Below are 17,296 nucleotides of genomic sequence, written 5' to 3' on the forward strand. Positions count from 1 at the left end.
AAAACACAGATAATATATTTGCAAAATAAAAATAGCCATTTTGTATAAACACTAGAAAAGTAGAAACTGTTTTCTCTATTTATTTATTGGTGCTTGATCATCGCAAACGTTTTCTTATTGGTCAGAAATACAAAATTAACCAATAATGGATCGAAATCGTTAATTATTTTCATTGATAAATAGTTGACTCTCCACCGTCTCGAATTGACACAAATTTATTTGTCAAAATACTGTATAAACATAATTGCCTTAATCTCCGTTGTTTCTCTTATGTTATCACCTATTTACCCTGATTTGTTTTGTCTGTTTTATATAATCCTTTTAAGTACTGATCGTACTTTAAATGTGTTACAAACATACCTCCTTGGTTGCACAGTGAACTACGACCTAATCCTAGCGTTACGTTCTTGACCTTATGCTATTCGTGGTTCGATGCATATTTGTTGTGTAACAACGCCAAAATTTAAAGAAGAATGGTGCCAAGTTGCACATCGTCAGTCTTTCCTTGAAGGCGTTAATAAAATCATCATCTTTAAACAAATGGTGTTTCAGTGCGATCTGTCAAAATTCTAATTGGAATCGAATTAAAAATTCCTTGTTTTTGCATCATTAAGACTAGTCACTGTTGAGGTGAGCTTGTGATTTACTTACAATTTTCCGTGTGGGCTTATAATTCTCCCCGTGTATTACAGTATGATTTTATTTTTAGGACATTTCTTACCTACATATTTGTGTGTACTCAATAAAAAAGAAACGTTAATCAGCGACTGTGCCAACAAAACCTTACAAGAGTAAGAATCTCTCAAAATGAGAACCTCATAGTGATAAGTAGTGATTATCACTTAACATAATCTATGGTACAATGAGTGAGGAGTTGAAAAATGAGGGCCACAAGAAAAGTCAACCGCTGGCTGCCAACAACGAGGCAGCCCTACTGGGAGCTGAGTGTGGGACTCACACCGACATCTCTACAAACACATCACAGACTAATGTCTCACAGGTACCTTTAAGAATGGTCTTCTTTGGTGATGATGGTTTTAAGAATGGTTTTTTCCCAACTTATATTTATTTTATTTTGTGACAAGGTACCTCCATGATTTAAATAACAAAGGCTTTTGGTTGTTGTTAAAAATATTAAATATATGTTTTATTTGTTTGTAAGGACATCATTGTGAGGTCTCTGCCAACTTCACAATACACATTTCTCTACAAATTTATATTTTTTTGTAATTGAGATATACCTCTATTGCACTTTGTATAGTTAAGGTTGTACAGCTTGATATGGCTAATTTTTTTTTATAAGTTAATATGCACCATATTTTTATATTTAAATCTTATGGTTAAGAAGAAACTTCAATGCAGTAAATTCCTTTCCAATCCATTATAAATCATTAAGAAGAGCCGTTGTAACATTCCAGGTGAAATCAAGCTCAGCTCCATCGGAGACCAACAAATGGAGATGTGAGCTTTGTACCTATGAGAACTTTCCTCTCTCACGCAAGGTATTGTCATGTTGCCACTCTCTCTCACTCCGTGTGACCATTGTCTGTTACTCACCTCTCCCTTGACTTCATCATTGTTTTGCTTTGGGTCATTTCATTTTAAAAGTTTGTTAGATTACTCAGATTATTTTTATTTACTCAATGTTATACCCTTCTCTCAGTAAATTTTTAGATAATACTTATAATATTAAATGAGATTGAGAACAATTTCAACAAAAATGGTTGGAGACAATAATCTATACAATAAATGATAAATTTTATACAAAAAATTAATATTAGTGTCACATTATACATTCCAATATTAGTATTAACTATTAATTACTTTTGCATCCTAATGTCCTTGTATTGTGTAATGAACATTATTTTGTAGCATTTTTGCTTATCATGTGGATAAAGTTTGATGAGTTAGTTGGTGTTTCCAGTGTACAATGTGCCGCACACCCAAGCCCAGCCTGGGGGAGGACATCTTCAAACTACAAGATGGAGCGAGTGCTCTGCCCACGCAGGAAATATGTGGTAATGTCCTATATTATCTAGACCAGTCTCTTCATTCTTCTTTATTCTTTACAAATTCAAAGTTTTATTTTTCAAATAATTAATATTATATTTTTCTATATGTAAAAAATTCTTTATAATAAATTTAATTTTGGTATATTTTTTACACCTCCAATTGAATAATAACTGGGTATTCGGTTTAAATGAGTTCTGGAACTAGATTCATATATTCAGAAGCCGATTAAGACATTCGAGTTCATATTGAGTGATTGAACTTGAGGAAGACGAAACTCAGGAAAATATCCATCAGAAAGACAGTCATGTGTTGCTTTACAAATGTTTTTTGGTCCAAAGGAGCTGAGGCTGTAGCGGAGAGACTGAAGCCTTTGCGTATATCGTCGCCCCAAGGACAGGCCGGAGCCTCCGCCGTCGCGAAGTGGTCCTGTCCTGTAAGATATACTCACTTATTAAAGTAGGGTGCAGAAGACATTCTACATATTAATATCCTAATACATCACAGACTTGTACCTACGAGAACTGGCCTCGTTCCCTGAAGTGTGCCATGTGCGGCGCTCCGCCCCCACATGGACATGTTACAGTCACCAGGCATAACACAGGTCAGTTGGTAGATATAAACACACATACAGACATATATGCCACGTCGTCATTGAATAACTATGAGTACAGGTTCTCTGGAGGGCGGCGGCACGGGGGCCGAGGACAACGCGCGGCGCAAGAGGAGACACGCGGACTGGATCTGGCTGCAGGCGTGTCTCGGTGAGGGCAGGACTGACATACTCAGGAGAGAGAGAGAGAGGCGGCAGACATGACAGAGTAGTGTGATGTGTTGACAGGAGTGGTGGAGGGAGACGCGCACTGCGTGGAGGCCTACCTGTCATCGGGAGGCGACCCAGCGAGGGCGCTCACACATCAGGAGGTAGCGCTGCTCAACCGCGCCTCCGCCTTCGACGCCGGACACACGCTGGTACACCTCGCTATACGGTTAGCAATCTAGCACGTCACTCCCGAACCGTTCATATAAGACTGCAATTCGTTCGTATCTAATGCGAAGCGCCCGCTCCACTCCGCAGGTTCCAGAGACAAGAGATTCTGTCGACGCTGCTGTCCCGGATATCTGGCGGCGGACCGGGACTCAAGAGGTCGCCCTCGTATGTCGGTACGAACTTATAATATTATTATAGTATAAACGCAACGACGGTGACCTCAGAAGTTATATAATCGTGTGTTCGTCAGCTCCCGATTTGGCAACGGCTATAAGGAGACACATCGCGGGCTGCATTCGACAGAAAAAGGGGAACTTCCCGTGTCGCTACATCAACGAGTTCTGTACGTTCTCGCTCCCGGCCGGTGAGTATCCACATCCTCCCTCCTACTAGAAGGTGGATATCACTGAACTTCAATGGCACGGCCCGTGTTTTGTAGAGATCGAAGAGCTGCCGGGAGCGATCCAGGAGCAGCTGTTCTCTGAGCTGTTGGATCGGGACGCTCAGCACACGCTGGAAGGCGAGCCTCCTCTCAGTCGCTGGGGCGGACCTCGGCTACTTGCGCTGTGGAACCGCTCGGCCGGCGACTGTCTCCCGGATGCCGTGTGTCAGGCGGCCTACGGAGTATTCGACCGACGGAACGTGCTGCGGGCGGCGCTCGCTGACTCGCTGCAGAACGCCCATCGCGCCTTCTACACACGCTGGGCGGCGGCGGAGCGACTTCAGGCCGCCCAGCTGCACTATGCTCCCGAGGAGCCACAGCTGAGAGCGGAGTGGGCGCGCCTCGTGGCCGCAGCCGCCCGCCCCGGCACCGCCCTCCACCAGCTGCACGTGTTCGTGTTGGCTCACGTCATGCGTCGCCCCATAGTTGTGTACGGCGTTGACGTCGTCAACTCCTTCCGCGGCGAGGCGCTCGGATACGCCCGTTTCCAGGGTGAGTGTCCGCGACGACGTCCTCAAGCCTTCAACCGGCTCGCACACTCAACGATCTCTTCCGTAGGCATCTACCTCCCGCTGCTGTGGGAGCCGGAGTTTTGCTCCAAGTCTCCGTTGTGCCTGGGCTACACGCGCGGCCACTTCTCGGCGCTGGTGTCCGTGGAGCCGTACTCTCAGCGCGACCACTACATCTGCCGCGAACCTGCCGACGACGGCGAGGACGTCACCTACTTGCCGTTGACGGACGCTGAGGGCAAACTGCTGCCCGTGCACTTCCTCACCGTGGACGAGCTGGCCGCCGAGGAGGCGCTAGTGCGGCGCTGGACCGGAGCCCGGGGAGGCGCGGCGGCCGGCGGGGCGGGCGGGGCCCTCGCTGCCGAGCAGCGCCTGCACGCGCGGCCCCTGCTGCAAGCGCAGATGCTGGAGGAGTGGCTCAACCACTACCGCCGCCTCGCGTAACTACTTCCCCTCTCCTCTACACGCTAGTTCGTCGTCTGCCGGCCGCGTGTACCTGGTGCTAACAGTCCTTCTATTCCTTGTTCCAGACAGCAGACCCGCGCTCCGTTCCCGCCGCGATTGCAAGCCGAATTCTCCAGCGACGCTGACACGGACGACGAGTAGTCCCCTCCCCGCTTCCCTCCTCACCTGGTCTCTTTACCCCCCCCCCCTTCCCCGTCCCGTCTTGTTTAATCGTCCTATTTTACGCAGTAGTGGGACTCATTCCTCGTTCGCCTTCCGTCTAGGCTCAGTTATATCGCTTAGAATTCTGCGGCTTCTAAATCGTAGGACGTATGAACTTGAAAAAAATTGTGATATTTGCTCATTTTCTATGAAATTCTAAAAATTATCGAATATGTAAGGACCGTTAAGATCGATGATAAGATGTAGGACGTCGAGTTGGACCATGAGTAAGACTAGCTTAAGATGGACGCCGACACGCTCACACACACCGCTGACTTGTCCTTGATGTTTATAATAGACAGATACTTACCTTTTTAAATATTAATGCTAATCTAGAAAAAATTTTGAGGCATCCGCAAATACATACAACATATATTTTATAAATAAAGTCGTCTGTCATCTCACTGTATGGTTTTATATTTTTAGAGTCGTATTTAATATTTTGGTTAACTCCGGCTTTTTACGTGTCGTACTTGAAGCATTACTGTCATAATATTTTTTCGCGGCTACATCACTAATATTATTTATAACTTATTGTAGATAGTCGGACACTATGCCGGGCACACACGTTACTGTATACTTGAGTAACTCCAGACTTGCACAAATAAACTTATTTCAGAGGTGACCACAATCGGCTCAAATATGCTTGCACAAATGGTATTTCGGTGATGCTTGTACATGTGTACATTCAAGATGCGTACATTCATTCATTATGCTACGGAAAGGAAGTAGTTGCCTTTATTTTAGCGACAAAAAAACTGAAAATTCAGAAGAGACAGAATTATATGAACTAAAGACTGGTTCATTTTTTTTTGTCCTTGTGGTGATATTTTTTAGTTTTTATTTGCCAATGACATGGCTTATTCCTCTATAAACTTATTAATACTTCTATTATAGCGAAAACTCCATGCTCCATGCACTCGATAGTGTCATTCATTGGCGCGAAAGGACTTACACATGTAGGTCGTTAAAGGTAGGTTGCTACCACACACGTTCATGTAAAATTGCGCGAACGCCATATTGCACAAGTTGGGAATTGAAATTTGGAACTCTTCAACAACTTGTGCATGTCGAATATATTGCACAGTATTCTAGTACACGTTACAGTTTATTTGTGCAAGTCCTAACTTGCAATGTGTGGCCGGCATTAAATAGATTTAAATTTGAATTTGCAACGGTTTTGATCTTAATCCAACGAATGTTTTAATAATAAAGAAAATTACAGTAAAAATATCAAAATACTTAAACAAATATACTTAACTACAAGTCTCAGCAACAAAAAGTACATTATTGTATTTAATAATTATTTTCCCGATGTGCTAAAAATATAAAGTATTATCAACATAACCTCCGACGTGACCACTGGTTGGAACGTTTATGTAATTTTTTATCTGTGCTCTTTATATACATAGTTAAGACTTTCGTTGAAGTATACTGCGCCTGTTCTTTTAGGACTAATTAAATGGATGTAAGAAGGCAGAGTCTATTGAATTAAATATATGACGACACTGTACAGAGAGTATAAGCTAATATTTATTATATTTTCGGTTATTGTAAATAGATAAAATTGTTTTTGTGTATATTGATTATATATAGTGTACAGGTCTCGAGGGTGTAGCTGGGTATAGTATCACGTAGGAAGACCCGTGCTACAAGATCGCTTCTATGGTCAAGTATAATGATTCTTCTGAGTCTCGTTTCATTTATCGAATTTTATATTTAAGATCTATAGAGTAAATATAGTTTGCTGTAGACGTACATCGAACAACTTTAATAGTCTATAGTGAATCGCACCGTTCCAGCTACATTAATATTTTTGTTAGTTATTTTTTTATGCTTTGTTAGTTTCACAAATTATTGTATAACTTCGGGAGGGTTTATTATCACGAGTTTTTATTGTAACTGTTTGGTTTTGTTTTTCATCAAGACGTACAATTTAATTTTAAATTATGTACTTCTAATACCTACAAAAATTAATCAATAAAAGCACTTACTTTGTGAAGCGTTCATGTTTTTTTCTCTTAATGAAAACTCCAACTCTTTTATTCCTTAATACAGTTAAATTTGGTCGGTTATATTTTTCATTACTGTTTAAATAAATAAAACAAATATATTGCACATAGATCAAACTACTGATAATAATAATCTTTATCCCTCAAGAGTATTGATATTTCGAGTTGCAATTAAAAAATGTGAGGAAAATTACGAAAAGAAGCAATAATGGCTACGTCGTACTTTTCTTTAGTGAAGAAATAATATTACCTCGTATTTAACCAACAGACACTTTTATTTGTTACGAAATACTCATTTTCACTTTTGCTCTATAAAATTTTTGAGACTTCAACATAATAAGTACAAATTGCAATTTTATTACATTATAAAAGTATCTAATTGGTTAAAAAGGTATTGTGTGTCTGAGTAAAACAACACACCGGACGTGTGACCTTGCAATTTATAATATTAGTACGATATAAAAATGTATAATTACTCAGTTGTATTAATGTATTCTCTTATTTAAATATTTTGTGTGCTGGGTTGATAATACGAGTGATAATAAACTCCTGTAATAACTGACATACTCTCAAACACTTCAATTAGTTAGTTTATATAGCGGGTAATCAGACCGGAATAACACTTCATATGATTATGATAAAGTCCTTTGAATTCTGACTCGTGAATTCGGAACGCACGCGCGGCGGCGCCCTGGCCTGTAGTCTGTACTCTGTCCTCAGACCGCACTCGGCAGTTCTCATATCACTTGACAGTTGTGCTTATAAAGAGTCCGCGTCGGTCGGCTTTCAACAAAAAAACGGTTTTTAAAAGTTATAAATGAAGTTCCAGTAATAAGTTACAACTTATGTGTCAATATTCCTAGTTTTGTGATGAGGCAAAAGAAATACACCTAGTAAATTTGTTGTGACTTGTGCTAGTGAAGTTTTTTAAGAAGTTCTCTAGGAAAATGGGTGAGTGTACCGGCTTTTTATATTTTAAGCGTATAATTATAAAGACAGTAGTATATTCTCCTTGTATGAACTATTTTCTCATATAACCAAATGTTTTAAGAATCTTGTTGGAATTCATCCTCATTTAGGGCGAGCGGCTTGTCCAAATTATCGATTTTACTCATGCCTTTTTTTTGCAAAGGTTACAGAGATTCATATAAACAGATAAGTTACATACGAAGAAATAACTTGTGTCCATTTATTTATTAACCAATTTAGAATTTTAAAATTGGTATAGGATATTTTAAATAAAATGAGATCTCATTAGTACAAAATGTTAAAAACGTATTGATATAATGAATTAACTCATCACAGTCTCAGATGATATGTTAATGCTAAGTTGTTAACACCAGTGTGTATAAGTAACCATCACAGAAACACTAATCACATGGACCTTGGGCTGTTGCTACAAGGAAACCATTTTGTTATTATATATTTATAACAAAAAAAAGTATTGACAGAGGCTATATTGAATTAATGTGAAGTAAAATATATTTCTAGTTTTCAATGTAGCTATCATATCCGAAAGCTACTATAAACACTGGCAGTAACACTGATACTATATGTTTGCTCATTATTCTCATATTCTTTATTTGTGTCAATCTTTTGAATGTCTTATTATAAAATGGGGAAAAGAACAACACCTTCTCTTATATAGTCATCTCAGTGATAAATTGTGTCTAAATATCTCTGATAATTCAAGACAATTTCAATGCAATATATTTTGGTATACCATCAGCAGTTTAAAGTAATTATGTGATAAAGATTGTTTATCAATGCTTTAAAGTTAATCCAAATGTACAAAGATAATATTGCTATCATTTGTGACACTCCTGTATGATGTGAATTATTTTGATTGGTCGTATTTGTTAAATAACAACCTTATGATCCCATGATATTTTTATAAAATTATTCAGACTTTATTGTTTTGTTCTCTAATTCACTTTAGTTCTTTCTCTTACATTATTCTTAACGGAACAGCCAATGAACTGTATGTCGATAGATTTTTAATACTTCAATGGTTATCATGCCACAGTCGGGTGCGCTGTGGGCTCTCCATATAATGTACAATATAATTGTATGTACTGTTTGTATCCATATTATTCACTTTTGCATCAAAAGTCTAAAAGCTGAATAAGAAGTGATGTTAGTGTTGCAGTGCAGTGTTGAAAGTAGGTCAGCTCGGTAATTAACGTACATAAGGTTCCTAGGAACGTTGATTACATCAGTTAGTCTGATGAGGTCAGAGGTGTATGAACTATAAAAATATGACCCCATGTCACATTCCATAATGACCTGTCTTAACACTAGTGATAGGATTGACTTTGTTAGACAGCTGTGGTGTTGCGCTATATTGGCGTGCACGGATTTTACTGTCTTTTAATAAGCTCATTCAATATGTTGGTATTTCTTAAATAAAAGCGGGATTCTTAAATTATTTTCTATTACTTTCAAACTAACGTATTATAACATTAATTTTTCGTATATAATCAAATCGCATGTTTATTAACATTTCCAATTACTTTTAAACGTATCGTAAATCGTTTTCGTACAAACCATGCCATGAAACTTGGGAATGCGGGTAATGTTACAATATTTTCGTTTACAAATTGATATCAATCCGTATTTGAGGATGTTAATTTTGGAACATATTTTATGCGCTCAAAGCATCTTTGAAAATTTTACAATAGGTATTCTATAGAAAATCTATGAGAAACACATTCATTCTAATGTCAAATGTCAATACCGAATAATACCCGGTTCAAAGTCAATTCATAACTTCAATATTTTTAAAATCATACAAATTATAATTATTAAAGAACTGTTCCAACAGTCATTCCTGTTTAAAGTGATAAACGACAAAAAGTATTTGCGGTTCGTAGATGTCACAGAGCGCTGTCTTATCGATCTATATAGTACTAGGAGGGCTTCAAACACTCGTTAAGACCCCGCAGTGTTTCGTGTGGATAATTCGGGGTGACATATAACAAAACACATATTGGATTAGAATTAGCGAGGGGTCATCGGCTGACTGGCTGGTCGGTGAGACGAGCAGACGGCTCTACCCTGTGACCTGACCTACAGTTACAAGACACCAGAAATAATAATAATGAGTACATTTATTATCAACGAACGTACTACACTCATTATTTATTCGTATATCCTAATGGAACAGTTCTGTGTCATCATTCTAAGGTAGCACCGTCACACTACACACGGAGCGTTAATAGTATTTCGTTCATAAATCCTCACTCATAGTGTTAATGCTGGTTATTGATTAAGAAACGGTATAAGCGTCGTATGAGGTGTCACTACGTAAACTCTGCCCACCGAACCACTCCATCCAGTTATACACTGTAACGGGCTGTTCAAAAACATACAAAGGTCATCAATTACATACCGAATGTATTTATAAATTAATTACTGTTTATATATAACGACAGTACAATCATTTTTCCTGTAACCGATACGGGACATTGTTTGCGGTAAAACCACTAAAACTGAATAACTGCACAAACCGCAGTTTAATGAATTAACAAATTGAGGGACCGGATTGATATCAATTATCTTTTAAAATGTTACTTTAATAATATGTAGGTACTTACTTTCTTTACTGTATATCATTATACCTAGTGTAATTACGAATCATATTTAATTACACATTGCATTGCTCTGTGCCTCTGTACTACGTCTTGGTATATCTTCCCTTGTCCCCTTGACTTGCTGCACCTTGTCTCATCTTCCTCTGTCTTGTATAAGTCATTGGAGCGTCAATGTCTCGTGGATCAGTGTCTAGAGTGAGCAAGCGTTATTACTATATACTATGTGCGAATGATATTTTGGTTTTACTCCTGGTCCCGCTCAGTGGTCTCCCTCTGAAGCATAACCGACTCGTAGAAGGAGATTGCTACCCTCCAACCTTCCAACCTTCGCCACTATTATCGCGAGAAATGTTGGTGGGGAGAGATCTTGTCCGATCTCTGTACTCTGAACTCTACGCTCACTGCTGACACCGATATGCCGGATAGTCCTTCAAAGTGTCCCAAGTGGAGCAGAATTGCATCAACGACATTTTGACCTCAGCGGCCCCTGATCAGCCAGCTGCCGAGTTGATGGAAAACCTCCGTGTCTAATGGCTAAAGGTAAGCAATTAGAAGGGTTTGCAAATTTCCTCCCTTGATCCCTTAGGATTGGGTAGCCGGCGTATGAGCGAATTTGCTATCTTTCTCATTCAGGGGACGGGTCGCGTGAAATGCTCTTCCAAATGAACCGCAACGTCACCTTAGTGAAGCCGAGGTCTAGATATTTCTCGGCCTTCCGTCAAGCTGTGAAAGTAGTTAATTGTCCGCACACTTTGATCTGTGAAGGATTAATTATGAAACATTATTACTTTTCAATTTCAATAAAACAATAAAATTTAATAAGTAAATGATTATTGTATAATGAATTACAACTCAGCTTTTCTATCGGATAATAAAATGAGTCGGGTCTTTGAAGTATAGCTGGGAACATTGCAATCAGTTGTCGTTCACCCCTGACGGCTGGTCATTCAACATGTAGGTTAATGGCGTCTATTAAAACTTAATCCAATTTTCTGTCGAATCGATGAAAGTACAGGTTCTAACATCGCCTTTATTTATCTATATAATGCTATATGTGTGTGTTGCAAAACTGATGAAGGGACAGTCTGCTTTGTTATAATATCCTCTTTATATATGTATATAATACGTTTTGTTCATTCTACGTGCAGGTTGATGTCGTAATAACGCTTTACTGCCGAGGCCGGAGCGACGTTATACAACTCAATAAAATGTTATATAGGATTTGATTAACGTGCATGTGTGATGTGTGATGTGTGCGTCGGAACTGATCAGTAACAACAGTAACAAAACGCGTGCCCCTCCAATATTAATAACTCAATCAAAATTGAAAATGACATGTTACTTTTGTTACTACTTTAAACACAATAATGGAAGAAATGGCGAGAAAGATTCCTCTCTCGACCTCACAACGTCACGTCAGTTCGAGAAAGACGATTTAGTACGCGATAAGAAATATGTAACGCTCACAGAAAAACGACCGTACGGTTTGAAATAAAAAATAATGAGGTGCCTTATATAACAGGATCGACCTATGGGCTATGACCTCAGAGGATTGACCAATTTGAACTCTTAACGTGTGTGTGTGTGTGGTTTGTGGTGTGTTGGAAAAGTTTTTGAACTTATTGTTTAGGGAAAGACATTTTTGGATTAAGTTTTGATTTTTAATTCGAAGACGTGTTGATGCGAGGCTTAGATAAAAGTTATTTAAATATAAAAAGCAAAAATTAATAAGTTGGAGGTGAAACTGATATATATTTTTTGTATTAATGTTAACTATTAGAGAACTTTTGGAGACAGACATTTATTTACAATGAGGATGTTTCATGTTATAGATGAGTGCAAGGCACACGTTTGTCTCATTTAATTATTACAACATCTTAACAAGCTCGCTCCGGCTGCGTCGTATGTGGGTGAAGGGGAGCCGGTGCCGCGCCCGCGCCACTTTATATAAAAACTTTACAATTATTAATTATTATTTACATTACATACACACAGAAATCAATTGTCATGTATGAGTAGATGACATGTCCTTTCTCTTATGTATAAAAATACTCGCAAGGTTAGGGAGAAGAAATAAGTTAGATCCAGTAGGTCGAGACCGAGTTCGTAAGTGTCATGGTTATAGAGAACATGAGAGCGGGGACCTGGATGTATTGAATGTTGAACTGAAGCATCTGGTCCAACTTGTGGTTTCCTCTCACTGGTTGCTTCCTAGTGATTTCTTCAGCAGCCCCAACTGTAAGGCGAGGTGGAGATGTCTAGGAACAGCTCCGTCAGTGATCGCGCTGGCTCATAGTTCGTGTTATTCTGTATCATTGGTATTTATTGATAGTCTCGGCTGTAAATGCTTCATATGGATGTTTTGTGTTCCACAAGCGGGCTCACTGAGTTTACATAGCGCTATTTCAGATTGTAAACATCATTTTGTTCGTGCGATGTTTGACTGGATGTTGTTCAATGGAACACAACACATTGTATTAAACCTATTTTGGACTCTAGATGGTTTAGTGTTAGTGGGCCGTGATAATCTTACTTTAATAGGCTTCACATATCCAAATACTCATTTGAATTTTAAAACAATTTTCAACATCACATGATCCACTTATTGGAATCGCTCCAATATAATTATTAAATTACTTTCACCGTCTGTTGTCATATTTTTCTATAAATTCATGAACGCTCTCTGACGAGATACCTTTGATTGTGGCTGTATTTAATTTTAATTCAGTTTTTTAACGAGTTTGGTATTAAAATCGAGGGCGGACGGTTTTTATTCGATAAAAATATTTGAGTTTTAAACTCACCTTATATAGAAATGAAAGCGATTCAACTTTGAATTGCTTTTCGTTTAGTTTTGCTCAAAAGATACGTGTTTTGATTACGAGCGTGAGATTAAATTTTTATCTGAAAGCGTGAAAAATAGTTATTTCTTTCCAATTGCAGTGAAATAATATTGATAGTAACAAATATACTGTTCAAGCTGGATCAGCTGGATATCCCAGCTGATTATCTTCACATTTATCAGCTTCCTTTCTGAAGGAGCCACTACTACTTGTGTCTTCTCGCTTCCTCTTTCTCAATTTTAGACCTCTAATAACTTAAAAAAAAATACCTTAATACTTGAATAAAAGTAGAGAATATAGAATGAAAAACTTATGGACAGGAGCTGGACAGGCACCTGCAAGCGGACTTCTTGTCTTCCAGTTTTATCTGACGTCCATACGTGCATAATGTTCAGTAACCACTAACCACATAGCTAACAGTAAAACTATTATTTCTATTCCATAGTACGTGTTGTCAATATTTTGGAGCAGTTTTTTATCAAACGATATAAACACTAACATGGCACCGAGTTATGTACACTTATCTATAAGGTTTATAGAAGTCGAGCGTCCGAAAAAAATTTAATTTACAGTCAGTTTGATAAAAATATGACTATAATACTATGAGTTAAAATGTTTATATCCCTCCTACCGTCCGACTCCTCGCTGTGAACCGTCCGGGGTCAGGTTCGCCTTTGGTTCATAATTGAAGGAGTGTTTTATATCAGCGTGTGTTGTGTGTTCCTCTCCAGCGAGAGGAGTTTCATCGTCTCGTGTATCGCGTTCCCTCAACATCTCTACTTTCAACTTTCAGAAAGTTCATCCGAGGAACGCATGAGTGATCAATGACGAACATGTGTGTATATGCGTCCGTCCGTCTGTTACAAGGTCTGCTAGTACTTTATCAATTACTTTAATAAAAATATACTTTAGAATTATTTCACATCCCCAATGGCTTTTACATATGTGACAAATGATCTAAACGGTTCACAATCCTCGTGCTGCAAGACCGCCAATATCTGGAGCAAAGAAATATACAGATATATATATTTTTGGCAATTTTAGCTACAATTATCAACGTTCATAAAATGGTCCACAGTACACAATAGGCAGAGCATTCTGATAGCAAAGTGTGATCTAAGAATGAACATGTCTTCATTACGATGACTTGTGAACATGCTAATAGATTATTATAGATCACTCTGTGCTGTACTAATCCGTCAGTCGTTTCAACACCACCATCGTGTGTTTGTGTGTGAGATGTCTCAGTGTCTCTATAGTCTATAGTCTTTCCGTTCGAGATAACTGTTGCTACTGATGTATATATTTTGCACGACACTAGTTGTATCTAAGCGATGGAATGACTCATTCGATAAATCATCATAATATATTGATAAATTTCAACACCTTTGCTATTTTAAGAAGTAATTAATATATCCATGCAGTGATAAACTCCTGTCCTTATTATTTTCATATTTTATTTAGTTTATTGAAGTCTATAAGTTTGAGAATGGTATTGATTACTAAAAAGTTTAATCGTTCATAAATAACGTGTCCTGTGACTCGTCTGTTCGTACGTGCAGAGGCTCTCTCTCTCTCTCTCTCCGGTGTCCTAATATTTCTCGTCGTGGGTCATTTGAACGTGTCGATATACCGGAGTGTCCGGTCGCCGATCCCGGATGTCGTCCATATACAGGGGACGGAAGGCGTACCACGTAAAGTATAGTCCAACACATCAGGACACGCCAGGGCCCAGGAGCTACACAGAGAGTGTTGCAGAAGGAGGTAGACTTTCACTTTCAGGCCTTCACCTCATGAGGACGGCCAGCATCTGTGGACTGATGCGTGATTCATGACCAACACGATCACTGGCACCAGTTCAATATGCAACCTCCTGAAGCGGCTCTCACGACTTTATTATATATAAGTGAATAGCTTTCATTTCTGTTTGTGTAATGTTTTAATTATTGGTTTGAAATAGTACATTTTATTGTGCGACTGAGCCAACTGGAGGTTGTGTTATGATTACCTCATCTTAAATGTCTATAATTACTAGCTGATTGTTTGTTTTTCTTAGCGTTTTATTTTATTTTTAAATCAGAGTGTGTTATATTCATCCATCATAATGTATTCGATGATAAATAAAGTAATAATTCCCCGAAGGCCCACGTAACGTCGTCAGGTCCAGGAGTTGCGCAACATAAAGGGAAATCAGTTATATGAAGTCTGTTAAAGAAATGTCGCAACACAAACAATTTGTATTGTTTTGTAGAACGGATCCAGTTTTTACTTGAGCAATCGAAATTTTCATTAAATAACTTCGATGTAATACTCGTCTTACATCAGGGGCTTCGCGTCGTTTAAAAGATTAATAATATTCTCGGTCTCAATTAGATTACATACTTATAGTTTTAAAGTAAGTAACAGAAGTTGGACCGATTATGTCTTTTACTGGTTAAGGTTCACTTAAATAACAAACACATATAATACAGAAAGGTTCTTGTCGAACGTTACAAAGCATCCAGTGGAGTAGCACGGAGAGCGAAGCCTCGACATCCGCAAGACGGGCGCGGCGTCCGAGAGAGAAGTCGGCCGTCACGGTCCACGAGCACCGCTCCTGGGAAAACATAGTTTTTGTGTCAGTTGCTAACTCTTTGTACCACGAACGATTACAGTTTTTGCGAAACGTGACAAGGTTTTTATAAGCTTTACGAACGTGATGTGCTTTCTTATACAACCATATCGATATTAATAATATAAACTATGCTTGTCGAGTTACCGTCTCAAATATACACATACTTATATCCTATGATGTAAACGCTGATTCAAGTTATGCATTTAAAGTGTTTCGGCACACTTTCATATATATACTTTTTGTCAGAATCTTGCAACACTAAAGCAGCATTCCCAGACTGATTCCAGTTGACAACTGCGGAGTTTCCGAAACAACTTTTTGTTATGTTTATTGCGACGGCGTCGTTTTTTTTAATCGTACAATTTGGTTTTATTAACCTTTAAATAGAAGTTGACTAAACACGCGCGTTATTTGTTTTATGATTAATAAAATTACAATCAGTACATGTTGTTATTTCGGGCCACTAACCGCGACCTTGACATCGTAATACCGAATGAGACACTTGTGTTAGTTATCGACTGGCGACATCTGCCGAGAGTTCAACGGCCATAAACCGTCTTCTGATGCCAGCCACATATGACTATATTTTTAATGATCATCATCACCGTATTGTTCTCTGCCCCTCCTCTGCAGGAGTCGTGGTCTTCGTCTCCGGCGCAGGTCTGTCGTGTCCCCTCCCCCGCTCGCTAGTCTCAGTAGTCGCTCGTCAGTTCAGTCCGAGCCTCCGTAGCGCGCGGTTCTCTGCGGCAGTCCGTGTCACGGCTCACCTCTCGAACGCTAACGTGTCTGTGATAATTCCGATACGGTTCCGCCAATAGCGGCCGTTTGTTCGACGCAACGCGAACGATAAACTATCAGCGGTGTGCCGAATCGAAATTTTTCTCAGCGATCGACGCCGTCCCGGTAGTGAGAAGTGCTATTTCACTGGATTCTATTGCCATCGGTACATTATCCCTGTGTGAGTTCACTGTGCGGGGTTGAAACGTGCGCAACATGAGACCCAAGGATGGGTTGGACGCGAAGATCCAGACGGGGACCTTCATCCTGTCCGAGAAAATAGACGACACTAAAACGAAGAAGAGCGAAAAGGAACTCAAGAAAGAAATGAAGAAGCTGGAGAAAGAAAAACTAGAACAAGAGAAGAAGGAGAAGAAGGCGAGGGAAAAAGAAAAGGAGCGTGAGAGGCAAGCGAAGAGAGGTGAGAGCTTAGACTTACAGGCCTTAACGAGGGAATTAGTTATCGAGGAGGTGTTGCGTTATCATGATGTCATCTCGGGCTTTAAACATATTACGGAGTTTCAAGATGACGACACTTAACAATTGAATTTTTTCCTCGATTATAATTCTCGAAGTTTATAAATATTTTTGTTGCTCTTACATCATCCTCGGCCTTGACGATACGTAAACTTATCAAATATTCATGCATATTTAATTGCTCCGTCGTTATCTCCTTACAGATAGCGACGGCTATTACATTTTATATAGTACGGCTCTAGGACTCCCCTATCTCGATCTGAATGTCGATCGGTATTATAAGAGCCGAGAATTACCAGAACGACTTTGCAGAATGGCAGTGTATGCGTCTTACAAGGAGAACAGCAAATATTATTTATGGC

General features: G+C 39.1%; 2 protein-coding genes and 1 long non-coding RNA gene across 4 annotated transcripts in view; 2 read left to right on the plus strand and 1 right to left on the minus strand.

Moving 5' to 3' along the window:
• Window positions 1-21: 21 nt before the first annotated feature.
• On the plus strand, window positions 22-6,625 carry LOC116774654 (ubiquitin thioesterase trabid-like). Its single transcript, XM_032667359.2, has 13 exons — window positions 22-630; window positions 710-1,000; window positions 1,419-1,502; window positions 1,925-2,018; window positions 2,352-2,446; window positions 2,518-2,614; window positions 2,685-2,774; window positions 2,852-2,999; window positions 3,089-3,174; window positions 3,252-3,365; window positions 3,441-3,935; window positions 4,002-4,392; window positions 4,483-6,625. Exons 2-13 carry the CDS (start codon window positions 863-865, stop codon window positions 4,556-4,558), a joined length of 1,908 nt encoding a protein of 635 aa, XP_032523250.1. The 5' UTR covers window positions 22-630; window positions 710-862; the 3' UTR covers window positions 4,559-6,625.
• A 1,742-nt stretch (window positions 6,626-8,367) lies between these two features.
• LOC116774685 (uncharacterized) lies at window positions 8,368-16,424 on the minus strand. Of its 2 annotated transcripts, none has more exons than XR_009753070.1 (3): window positions 16,286-16,424; window positions 12,368-15,662; window positions 8,368-10,980 (listed from the first exon to the last, which is right to left on the minus strand). It is a non-coding gene; the product is annotated as an uncharacterized LOC116774685 (long non-coding RNA). The 2 variants fall into 2 exon arrangements; XR_004353781.2 differs by lacking the exon at window positions 16,286-16,424 and having other exon boundaries at window positions 8,368-9,985; window positions 10,227-10,980; window positions 12,368-16,239.
• The window catches only part of LOC116774684 (actin-binding LIM protein 1-like), a 29,019-nt gene continuing 28,116 nt past the window's right edge, over window positions 16,394-17,296 (plus strand). The window contains 1 exon segment of the mRNA XM_061524014.1: window positions 16,394-16,878. Coding sequence (XP_061379998.1) covers window positions 16,674-16,878 — 205 coding nt within the window. The 5' untranslated portion in view covers window positions 16,394-16,673.

This window comes from Danaus plexippus, chromosome 23 (genome assembly GCF_018135715.1).
Source record: "Danaus plexippus chromosome 23, MEX_DaPlex, whole genome shotgun sequence".
Taxonomy (NCBI): Eukaryota; Metazoa; Arthropoda; class Insecta; order Lepidoptera; family Nymphalidae; genus Danaus; species Danaus plexippus.